This window comes from Cynocephalus volans, chromosome 14 (assembly GCF_027409185.1).
Source record: "Cynocephalus volans isolate mCynVol1 chromosome 14, mCynVol1.pri, whole genome shotgun sequence".
Taxonomy (NCBI): Eukaryota; Metazoa; Chordata; class Mammalia; order Dermoptera; family Cynocephalidae; genus Cynocephalus; species Cynocephalus volans.
In genome coordinates this window covers 59591191-59603558 of record NC_084473.1, presented here as the reverse complement: position 1 = coordinate 59603558, position 12368 = coordinate 59591191, and the positions used below count along the sequence as shown (strand labels likewise).

The 12368-nt window shown below is 37.2% G+C and overlaps 1 protein-coding gene across 1 annotated transcript in view; it reads left to right on the top strand.

Moving 5' to 3' along the window:
• The window catches only part of WDPCP (WD repeat containing planar cell polarity effector), a 300778-nt gene that overhangs the window by 192683 nt on the left and 95727 nt on the right, over positions 1-12368 (top strand). The window contains exon 14 of the mRNA XM_063077774.1: positions 7428-7530. Within this exon, the coding sequence (XP_062933844.1) occupies positions 7428-7530 (103 nt within the window). The remainder of the gene's footprint in view (positions 1-7427; positions 7531-12368) is intronic.

Genomic DNA, 12368 nt, shown 5'->3' with positions numbered 1-12368 from the left:
TACCATACTGTTTTGGTTATTATGGCTTTGTAGTATAGCTTAAAGTCAGGTAGTGTTATGCCTCCAGCTTTATTTTTTTTGCTGAGCATTGCTTTGGCTATGCATGTTCTTTTATTGTTCCATATAAATGTCTGAATAGTTTTTTCCATTTCTGAGAAAAATGTCTTTGGAATTTTGATGGGGATTGCATTGAATTTGTATATCACTTTGGGTAGTATGGACATTTTCACTATGTTGATTCTTCCAATCCAAGAGCATGGAATATCTTTCCATCTTCTTGTATCCTCTCTAATTTCTCTCAGCAGTGGTTTGTAGTTCTCATTATAGAGATTTTTCACCTCCTTGGTTAACTCAATTCCTAAGTATTTTATTTTTTTGGTGGCTATTGTAAATGGGCAGGCTTTCTTGATTTCTCCTTCTGCATGTTCACTATTGGAGAAAAGAAATGCTACTGATTTTTGTGTGTTGATTTTGTATCCTGCTACTGTGCTGAAATCATTTATCAATTCCAACAGTTTTTTTGTACAGGTTTGAGGCTGTTCGATATATAGGATCATGTCATCTGCAAACAGGGACAGTTTGACTTCATCTTTTCCAATCTGGATGCCCTTTATTTCCTTCTCTTCTCTGATTGCTCTGGCTAGTACTTCCAACACTATGTTGAATAGGAGTGGTGAGAGTGGGCATCCTTGTCTAGTGCCTGTTCTTAAAGGAAAAGCTTTCAGCTTTTCCCCATTCAGGATGATATTGGCAGTGGGTTTGGCATATATGGCTTTAATTATGTTGAGATACTTTCCCTCTATACCTAACTTATAGAGGGTCTTTGTCATGAATGAGTGCTGAACTTTATCAAATGCTTTTTCAGCATCTATAGAGATGATCATATGGTCCTTGTGTTTGAGTTTATTAATATGGTGTATCACATTTATTGATTTGCGTATGTTGAACCAACCTTGCATCCCTGGGATGAATCCCACTTGATCGTGATGAATAATTTTTTGTATGTGTTGCTGTATTCTGTTTGCTAGTATTTTAGTGAGGATTTTTGCATCTATATTCATCAAGGATATCGGCCTGTAGTTTTCTTTTTTGGTTATATCTTTACCTGGTTTTGGTATCAGGATGATGTTTGCTTCATAGAATGAGTTTGGGAGATTTGCATCCGTTTCAATCTTTTGGAATAGTTTGTAAAGAATCGGTGTCAATTCCTCTTTTAATGTTTGGTAAAATTCTGCTGTGAATCCATCTGGTCCTGGGCTTTTCTTTGTAGGGAGCCTTCTGATAACAGCTTCAATCTCCTTTATTGTTATTGGTCTGTTCAAATTTTCTGCGTCTTCACGGTTCAGTTTTGGGAGCTTGTGTGTGTCCAGAAATTTATCCATTTCCTCCAGATTTTCAAATTTGTTGGCGTATAGTTGTTTATAGTAGTTCGAATGATTCCTTGTATTTCAGATGAATCAGTTGTAATATCGCCTTTTTCATTTCTAATTTTTGTTATTTGAGTCTTCTCTCTTCTTTTTTTTGTTAGCCATGCTAATGGTTTGTCAATTTTATTTATCTTTTCAAAAAACCAACTTTTTGATTCGTTGATCTTTTGAATTGTTTTTTTGGTTTTCAATTTCATTCAGTTCTGCTCTGATCTTAATGATTTCTTTCCGTCTGCTAACTTTAGGATTGGATTGTTCTTGTTTTTCTAGTTCTTTAAGGTGAAGTGTTAGGTTGTTCACTTGCCATCTTTCCATTCTTCTGAAGTGAGCATTTAATGCAATAAATTTTCCCCTCAATACTGCTTTTGCAGTATCCCACAGGTTTTGGTATGATGTATCATTGTTTTCATTAGTTTCAATAAACTTTTTGATTTCCTGCTTGATTTCTTCTTGGACCCATATGTCATTAAGTAGAATGCTGTTTAATTTCCATGTGTTTGTATAGTTTCCAGAGTTTCGTTTGTTATTAATTTCTAGTTTTAATCCATTGTGGTCTGAGAAGATACATGGGATAATTCCAATTTTTTTGAATTTATTGAGACTTGATTTGTGACCTAATATGTGATCTATCCTGGAGAATGATCCATGTGCTGCTGAGAAGAATGAATATTCTGAGGTTGTTGGGTGGAATGTTCTGTAGATATCTGCCAATTCCAATTGGTCTAGAGTCTTGTTTAGATCTTGTGTTTCTCTACTGATTCTTTGCCTAGATGATCTGTCTAATATTGACAGTGGAGTGTTCAGGTCCCCTGCTATTATGGTATTCGTGTCTATTTCCTTCTTTAGGTCTAATAGAGTTTGTTTTATAAATCTGGCTGCTCCAACATTGGGTGCGTACATATTTATGATTGTTATGTCTTCTTGATGGATCAGTCCTTTTATCATTAAGTAGTGTCCCTCATTGTCTCTTTTTATGGTTTTTAGTTTAAAGTCTATTTTGTCAGATATAAGAATAGCCACTCCAGCTCGTTTTTCTTTTCTGTTTGCATGGTAAATCTTTTTCCATCCTTTCACTCTTAGTCTGTGTGAATCTTTATGGGTGAGGTGGGTCTCTTGTAGGCAGCATATAGTAGGGTCCTGCTTTTTGATCCAGTCAGCCAGTCTGTGTCTTTTAATTGGGGAATTTAAGCCTTTAACTTTAAGAGTTATTATTGAAAGGTGTTGATTTATTCCTAGCATTTTATTGGTTGTTTGGTTGTCTTAGGTGTCTTTTGTTCCTTGCTTTCTGATTTACTGTTTGGTTTCTTTGTTTGTTGGTTCCTTAGGTTGTAGATAGTGTTTTTGTTAGCTTGTTTTCTCTTCATGAATGCCATTTTTATTGTACTAGCGGGTTTAGATTTTTCTTAGGTTTTTATGGCAGTGGTAGTTATTTTTCAGGAACCAAACCCAGTACTCCCTTGAGGATTTCTTGTAAGGGTGGTCTTGTGGTAGTGAACTCCCGCAGTTTTTGTTTGTCTGAGAAATATACTATTTGCCCCTCATTTCGGAAGGATAGCCTTGCAGGGTAGAGTATTCTTGGCTGGCAATCTTTGTCTTTTAGTATTTTGAAAATATCATCCCATTCCTTTCTAGCTTTTAGGGTTTGTGATGAAAAGTCTGATGTTAACCTGATTGGGGCTCCCTTATAGGTGATTTGACGCTTCTCTCTTGCAGCTTTTAAGATTCTCTCTTTGTCTCTGAGTTTTGCCAATTTGACTATGACATGCCTTGGAGAAGGCCTTTTTGGGTTGAATACGTTTGGAGATCGTTGAGCTTCCTGGATCTGAAGATCTGTGATTTTTCCTATACCTGGGAAGTTTTCTGCCACTATTTTGTTGAATATGTTTTCAATGGAATCTCCGTTTTCCTCCCCTTCTGGAATACCCATGACTCGGATATTTGAGCGCTTGAGGTTGTCTGATATCTCTCTCAGATTTTCTTCCATGTCCTTGATTCTTTTTTCTTTCTTTTTGTCTGCTTGTGTTATTTCAAACAGCCCATCTTCAAGTTCAGAGGTTCTCTCTTCAACTTCGACAAGCCTGCTGGTTAAACTCTCCGTTGTGTTTTTTATTTCGTTGAATAACTTCTTCAGTTCAGCAAGTTCTGCTACATTTTTTTTCAGGACATTGATTTCCTTGTACATTTCCTCTTTCAGATCCTGTATACTTTTCCTCATTTCATCATGATGTCTAGCTGAGTATTCTTCTATCTCATTCAGTTTCCTTAGAATTATAACTTGAAATTCCTTGTCAGTCATTTCAAGGGCTTCTTGTTCTATAGGATCTAGAGTTTGAGATTTATTAACTTTTGGTGGTGTACTTTCTTGATTTTTTGTATTTCTGGTACCTTTTTTTTGATGTTTATTCATTGTGGCAGGGGGTTTCACAGTCCACCGGTTTGAGACTAATGACTAACTAGGATGTTGCTGTGGTTGCCAATTTGGTATGGCTACCTTCGTGACTGCTCAGTTGGCCTCTAGTGCCTTGTGTGTGTGGTTGCCTCGGGTCTTGGGCTTCTCCGGGGAGCCACCTTTCTGGTCAGCTTGGACTCTGCTGGGCTGTTGGATCACGTACCACCGGGTGTGTGATCTCTGTTGAGCTTTCACTTCCTGTGCAGGACTTCTCCCCGTTCCGTGTGCTCTGGCCCAGGCTGTTAGATCGTGCAGTGGTGACCCCACCGGGTGTGTGGTTTCTGTCGAGTCTCCGCCTCCCTGGCCGCACGTCTCCCCCCTCTGTGCGCACTGTGCTGGGCTGGGGTGTGTCTTCTGCACCCCTCATCTATCAGCTGGATCTTCAAGACCCTGCTCGGCACCGCCTTGCCCAGGAAGTGTACCAGGTTTCTGCTAGGCACAGACGACCGGTCTCTCTGGGTGCCTTTGTAGCACTATGTAGATCTTTCTCGGGTCTTGTTCACCTTTGTATCCCACCGGTATAAACCGAGTCTAGCGCCCGCCTGCAGCCTGCTCTCCGGCAGGTTCAAGCGTACCTGGGAACTCTCCTATCACACTGTTCCCAACCAGAAATTCGTTAGGCTTTTTTCCAAACTGGTGGCCACAGAGATGGTATCTGCCTCCTAGTAACTGGAAGTTTACTGGGGGCCGGAGTCCAGGGTGTGGTGGAGTGACAGTCGGCCCGCCCGTACTGGCTGGGGACGCCCCACGCCACCAGCCCCGCCAGCGAACCATGGAGGGAGTGGGAGGGGAGGCTGGCCCGCAGGCTCCGGAAAGCCCCGTGCCAGGCCAAGCAAGTGGGAGGGCTCAGTGATGGCCGAGCAGGGTGGAGCTGCCCGTACCTGGGAAAATGGAGGCAGCACCAGGGCGGTGAGTGGCCTGGTGGTGCAGGCGGGAGCCGGGTGGGCATCCGCCCCCCGAACAGAACTGGGCCAAGGGTCACTCACAGGGTTGTGCCATGTCGGGTGCTCGCTCTTTGTCTCTGGTTTGTCGCCTTCCGTGTTCTCGGCCGCTGCCGCCTCGGGCTGTTCAGTCGCGGCACGGCTCGGGCACTCCCAGGAATCTTCTTTAATGCCGGCCTGAAACCTCGAATCCTGAATAGGGCAGCTGTCCGCCTTCAGCGCGGCCCCGGCCTCCGGGATCCTGGCTGCATCCACAGCAGCCCTGGCGCCGTGTTCCCTGTTTCGAGACTCGCTTTTGCAGCTAAGAAACAGTTCTTTTCCTGCTCCACACTTCAAAGCTGTTGCCTGTAAATGAGGCAGCCTCTCCTGCCGGGGGCAAAGTGGCGTTCAGCCCCCACAACCGGCCAGCAGCTGCAGTCCTCCCTTAAGAGATGGCAAGAGGAAGGTCCACAAGTTTCCCGGCTGCCTGAGGCCCAGTGGCCACCTTTTCCACCTCAGCTACTCCGCGCCAGCCGCCGCAGCCACCGCCATCTTGAAACCTGTCAAATTTTTAATTATGATATATTGTTAAAATATGGAGCCAGCCAATTTTTTCTGTAAAGAGCCGGAGAGCAAATATTATAGTCTTGTAGGCCAAGAGGCAAAACTGAGATTATTGTGTAGGTATTTATATAACAAAAGAAAACAAATTTCCATAAATCTTTATTGATGAAATTTAAAGTATGATAATTTATTGCATACAATTTTTTTATGTACAGGTCTACAAATGTTAAGAATGGAATTCTTTTTGGTGGGGAATAACATTTCACTTAATTGGAGTTGAAAGCTGGTGTTTCCCATCATCAAAATCTATTGCAAATGTTTATCTGTTAACACTGACCTACAACAAGATTTTACCTATTTCACCTTTCCAAATGTCTTTCCACATAGATAGATACTGCCAAATACTGATATCAATCCAGGAACATATGTTTTTAATTGAGCATATTAACAGATTGAAGGTATTTTTAGAATTCTATTAGCTAAAAGGCTAGAATGCCTTTTAGCATGTCATTACATTGCAAATCACTTTCAATTAAAGTTCCTCAATTGCACAGTTTTAAATGGATTTTGGAATACGGAAATTTCCTTTCCATTTCCTTTCATTGAGGTCTGAAAAATAGTGCTGTAGTTTGAAATCAGAAAATGGGAATGGAGACATCACTTTTTGTTTGTTTGTTTTTTACAGTACAGGATGTATATAACGCAGTCTGACACTTACTTGCAATTCAGATAATGCTAGTTCTCATAGAAATGACTTTATTCACAGTTTTCCTTATAATTTTAGCTTGAAACATTTTCAAGTCTGCAGCAAAAACTAACTCCAAAGCCATACAGAGTTCAATAGTAGTGGTTGAGCATGGTTCTTCCAACCATTTAAATGTAAAAACCATTCTTAATTTGAAGACTGCACAAAAAGCAGGCTAGATTTGGCTTATGGGCCATAATTTGCTGACCCTGCTCTATAAAGTCCTAGCCAATTATATCCCCAGTAAATGCAAGTGCCTGTTTTCCCTAAACTTTGCAACCAGTGAGTATTATTAACTTTTAAAAGCTTGTCCAATTGAAATTACATTTTTTCAATTTGTGTTTATTTGAAAAACAAGATAAAATATCTTTTCATGATTATAGGCCATTTATATTTATTTCTTTGTTGTAAATTGGCTGTTTATATTCTTTTCCCATTTTTGGTGGCTCTACCTATTTGTTCAATATTATTTTCCACTGCTTTTTCCCACACAAACAACATTCCTTCTGTATTGAAAGACCTGTCATTATGTGACAGAGCTGTGTTTTCTCAATCTTGTCTGCATATATACACCAGATGTCATTCATTCTCTGTTGCCTTTTCTGTTTTTCCACCAAGTGTAATTCTTATTCATCTTTCGCGACTCGGATCAAAGATTATTCCTCTTCTTCGGCTCCATAGCATTCTGTGCAAATATCTGCCATAACATCTATCACACTTTTATATAACTATTGGTTTACAGTGGTCTGCCTCCCCACTGGGTTCAAAGCTTCTTGAGAGAGAGAACTGTAATTGATCTCTATACCCTAGAACAGTGCCCAGCACTTGGTACTAATTATTTCTTGGCTGAATGAGTTCAAAATAGTAGTATTAGTAATATTAACAAATATGTGCTAGACACATAAAAATCAAAGACAAATCTGTGTAGCATTCCTTCTGTAGTGCTTAGCCTAATGTGATGTACAAATTAAATTTTGAAGAAGCTCCCTCAGGCAGTAAAGTCTTACCAAAGAAAATAAGTTAAGGTTTTTATTCCCTGACAGAACTGAGTAGGTTAAACACTATATTAAAAACTTTTATTTTTCCCTTAAGGCCTAAAATAATTTATTTAAATAATTCCCTTTGGTTATAGCTGTGGTCTCCAATTCAGAAAAATTTGCTTGTACTGGAAAAGAAAACTGAGAAATTTAAAATATAAAAGAATATTCACTGGCCATCTCTACTTTGTAATCTGACAATAAGTTTCTTTCTATCAAAATCTCCTTTGTAACTTGACCAAAATTCATTTTGGATTAATCTTTTGTTTTGCTTTATTTCCAAAGGATATCCATTACCTTGCACTAGATAAGGGTGAATTGGCACTAGCTGAAGTGGCAAGAAAAAGAGCTAGTGACATTGATGCAGAATCGATAGCCTCTGGAGTTGGTAAGAATTAATGCTGTTTTTTTTAAAGTGCTTTTTGTTTTAATCAATACTCAGTATCATTTCTATTTATATTTGTAGGGCATGGTTGGTTAATTTGAATTGCTTTCTTTGTAAAAATAGTGCCTTTAAAAAAGAATTAAGCCTTGACAAATAGTACAACATTGATACACAAATTGGAATTGTGTTAATGTGTTAACGTGAAAACTGATAATCAGTGATTACTATAGTCGCCATTGCGCAAAATGCAAAGAGGACATTGTTCTTTTCATAAGTTTTTTGGGGAAAGAGTTTATTATCATCATCAGTGCTACTGTTAAAATTAACCAACACATAAACTTATATAACCCTTTATTTATACACATAGATCTGTCATTTCTCAAAAGAATTCTGTGCTATATCAAAGTATTTCACATGGGATTTCAGGTTTGGTAGATGATTTGTTTTTGTTTAGAAGCTGCTGGAGTCATTTTACAATGTAGCATTACAAAGAAGACAGATCAGAAGCCTAGACTGAATCTAACAGTTAATTTCAACTTTACAAAATAGAAAAATAAAAGTTCTTTAAAAATATGTTATATCAACATGAACTTCCTTTTTAAAAACCGCTTATCTAATATCACTAAATATTTAGATATTTGGACATACAATTCCTATTCTTTCTAGATTAGGCAAGGGACCCCTCAGGATTGTAACAGAATTCATTTCTCTGTGGAACTCCTATGAAACAAGGAAGTTTTAATAAGATATGAAAATATGGTGAGTCCCTACAGTGACAGATTATCTTGTACTTTTTTTTTTTTTAAATGTTCTTTGCAGCCAAAGGGACCAACTGTCATCTTCTCTCTGACATCATCACCATAGATCCCAGTCTTCAAGGTGGTACTGAAGGACTCAAAGCCATACCACCAGTGTAGTTCTAAACCTGAAAACCAGGACTGACAATTACTTACCAGTAAGATAATTCCATTCTTCTTCCCCCACCCTGACAGAGTTCCAAACTGATTGATTCCAAAAGGTGCATAGGCCACTTTCAAATCTTAATTCCTAATGCATAAGGAATATGCACTATTAATACAGTTAGATAAGAATAACTAATTGACCTATCACTATATAGTCATGCTCTGCATAACAATATTTCAGTCAATGATGGACTGCATATACAACAATGGTCCCACAAAATTATAATAGCTATGCCAGATAGACTAGGTGTGTAGTAGGCTATACCATCTAGGTTTGTGCAAGTACACTTTGTGACGTTGGCACAATGACAAAATCATGTAACGACACATTTTTTAGAATGTATCCCCATCATTAAGCAACACGTGACTGTATCTTGTTACCATCTAAGTATACTGATGTGCCTCCTAATAATAATAATGGCTAATATTTATTAAATGTTTACTTTGGGCCAGACACTATTCTAAGTTATAGATATTAACTAATTTAATCCTCACCCCAACTTGGTGAGGTAGGTACAATATTTATTTGTTATGAGCAGTCACTTTTTTTTTGTGACCGGTAAGGGGATCGCAACCCTTGGCGTGGTGTCACCTGCACTGCACTCAGCCAGTGAGCGCACCGGCCATTCCTATATAGGATCCGAACCCGCGGCTGGAGCGCCGCTGCGCTCCCAGCACCGCACTCTCCCAAGTGAGCCACGGGGTCGGCCCATGAGCAGTCACTTTTAACTAAATGATAAGACCATATCATGTTAACAGGAATTATGATACTGTATGATGGGGATACCGATATCCTCCGTTCCTATCTGTCTACTCATTTAGGAAAACACAGCAGGAAGTTAATTCATAACCAATATTCTGAGAGTTTTTCATAGTTGTCCTGTATCCTGTCTTTTCCATCCAAGTATCAAATATAATGATAGCCATCTTAATATTTTAAAGTTATTTGAAGTTATTAATGGTAAAGGGGAATGTAAAGAGATTACCACATAATTTTAAATAATGGAAAAATTCTACCATTCACCAAAATGCATCCTATGTCCTGTGTATTCTCTGATCGGGTTATTATGGCCAGCTGATAATTCCTGGCCGGAAATCTTGGTGTTCCCCTTTTGAACCTTGCCTCACTTCTAGCAAATATCTTTTTGCTGAAGCCCTATGACTCCCATTTTTAAATCCTTGTTTCAGGCCTCTCAGCCTTTGACCTAGATTATTATCCCTTGACAAAGATACCATTCAGTAACATCATTAATTAGGCAAGAGGTTAACTTCTTAGATTTTTGTTCCAGAAAACTGGGTGACTCTCACTCACAATTCCAAATGGAATTAGGAAAGAATCTCTAGTTTCCTCATCATGATCTCTGCCCAGCTGTACAATGAAGCACACATCATGCTGGGAGAAGCTAATTTTTTTTCAAATTCCCTAAATTAAACTGTTTTATCAAATTTTCCTGAAGCAGAAAGTCATTAAATCTTGGTTTTCAAAGGGGTTCTTTGATGCAAGAGACCAAATTATATAAGATATCAAAAGAGTATTTAAGTAATTCAGTCTACACGGGAGAGTCACAGTTTCTGTCCACACAGTTAAAAACAAAAGTTGCCGTGGGAAAAAATGAATGATAATAATCTGAATAATTTGGTAATTTTTCTTTAAACATTTTGTTGAAATATAACCTACATATAGAAAAATGCACAAAATATATGACTCAGTGAGTTTTCACAAAGTGAATATATCCTGGTAACCAGTATCCAAACCAAGTAACATATGTTATGTTACTTTCACCCCAGAAGACCCATAACCTCTTCAGGATACTCCCAGCCCAACTATCCAGACTTATAACATTAAATATTAGTTTTGCCTTTTTTTCAAATCTTAAACAAAATCATACATATATTCTTTTGTTTTGGGCTCCTTTTATTTGACATTATGATTGTGAGAATCTTTCATATTGTTGCATGTAGCTGTAAATCTTCCAGTCTATTGCTGTGTAACACTATTCCAATGTATGAATATTCTACAATTGTATTCATTCCACTTTTGATGGATATTTTGGTGGTTTCAAATTTTACGCTATTGTGAATATTGTTGCTATGAACATTTTTGTGGTTTTTTTTTTTAATGAAAATACTTATACATATCTGTTGGGTTTGTACTTTGAAGTGGAATTTCTGTGACATAAAATATGCATTTGTTCAGCTTTAGTAGTTACTTCCAGTTTTCCAAAGTAGTTGTAACAATTTACCTTTTCACCAGCAGTGCATAAAAGTTTGAATTTCATCCATCCTTCCTGAAATATCGTCTGTCTTTTCATTTTAATCTTTCTGGTGGAGAAGCCATTGTAATTTTGTATATGTAAGAGTATATGTATGGACTGTTTCTGGAGTCTCTGTTCTATTTCATTAGTCTGGTTGTCTGTACTTGCACAAATATTTCACTGCTTTGGGCAACTCTGGCTTGAAATCTTCTCTGGTAGTGGATGTTGTCCAGCTTTGTTCTTCTTTAAGATAGCCTTAGCTATTCCTGGCCCTTTACATTTCCATATAAATTTCAAAATCAGCTTGCACTCCTGCACCCAAGGAAAAAAAAAAAAAGAGGGGTGGTATGCTGGAATTCTGGTTGAAATTCCACTTAGACAAATTTGGGCTGAACTGATTTCTGTATAATACTGAGTTTGCCAATCTATAAATATGATATGTCCCTCCATTTATTTAGCTCTTCTCTACTCTATTTTTTCTTAAAAATGTTTTGTAGTTTTCACTATAGTGGTCTTCCACATCTTTCCTTAGATTTATCTTAAATATTTCTTTTTCTGCTTTGTATATGATAACCTTATTTTTAAATTTCATTTTCTGTTTATTTCTGGTATATACTGTCTAGTATTGTACTATTTTTTATTGACTTTGTATCAACAACAGTGCTAAATTCATGTATTAATGTTAATAGTTTATAGAATCTCTTGACATTTTTTACATCCCAATCATGTCATCTGCAAATAAAGACAGTTTAATTCCTTCTTTTCCAATTCTTATGCCTTTATTTTTCTTTATTTATTGCACTGGCTAGAAGCTCCAGTATAGTGTCAAATAGAAATTATAACAGGCATCATTTTCTGCTTTATGATTCTTAAGGAAAGCTTTCAATAAGTCACGATTTAGCATAAGTTTTCTCCAGGTTTTTTGTGAACCTGTTAATCATAGTAAGTAAATTCTCTTTAATACCTAGTCTTTAAGAGTTTCTATCATAAATAGGTGTTGAATTGTATCAAATGCTTTTTTCTGCATCTGTCAATCAGTCAAGATGATCATATGAGTTTACTCCTGTTCTATTAATGTGGTAAATTGAATTGATTGATTCCAAGTGTTAAAGTATAATAAGTACTGCTTTCCTGGAATAAACACTTCTTAGTTGTGATGTATTTTTATATATTGCTGAATTTGATTTGCTATTATTTAAAAATTTGAGCATTTATGTTCATGAGGGATTGGTCTGTAATTTTCCTTTAATTTCCCTATCAGGTTTTGATCTCAAGATTATGTTAATCTCATGTCTAAATCTCTAAAATTCTAGAAAGGATACTAACATGTTATAGTACTTTATAATCCAGTAATTTATATTACTGCACATGTAACACTGTTCCTTCAACTTAAACATTTTAATCTTTACGATATCAATGTCAGTATTTTGGTTGTGATATTGTATCGAACTTTTGCAAGACATTACCATTGGAGGCAACTAGGTAAAAGATATATGGGAACTCTGTTTATAATTATCTCAAAATAAAAAGTTTAATTTTAAAAATTTACATTCAAATAGTGTCTTATGTTACATACTGTGATATACATTATCTCATTTGGTCCTCACTTATTTCTTATTCACTT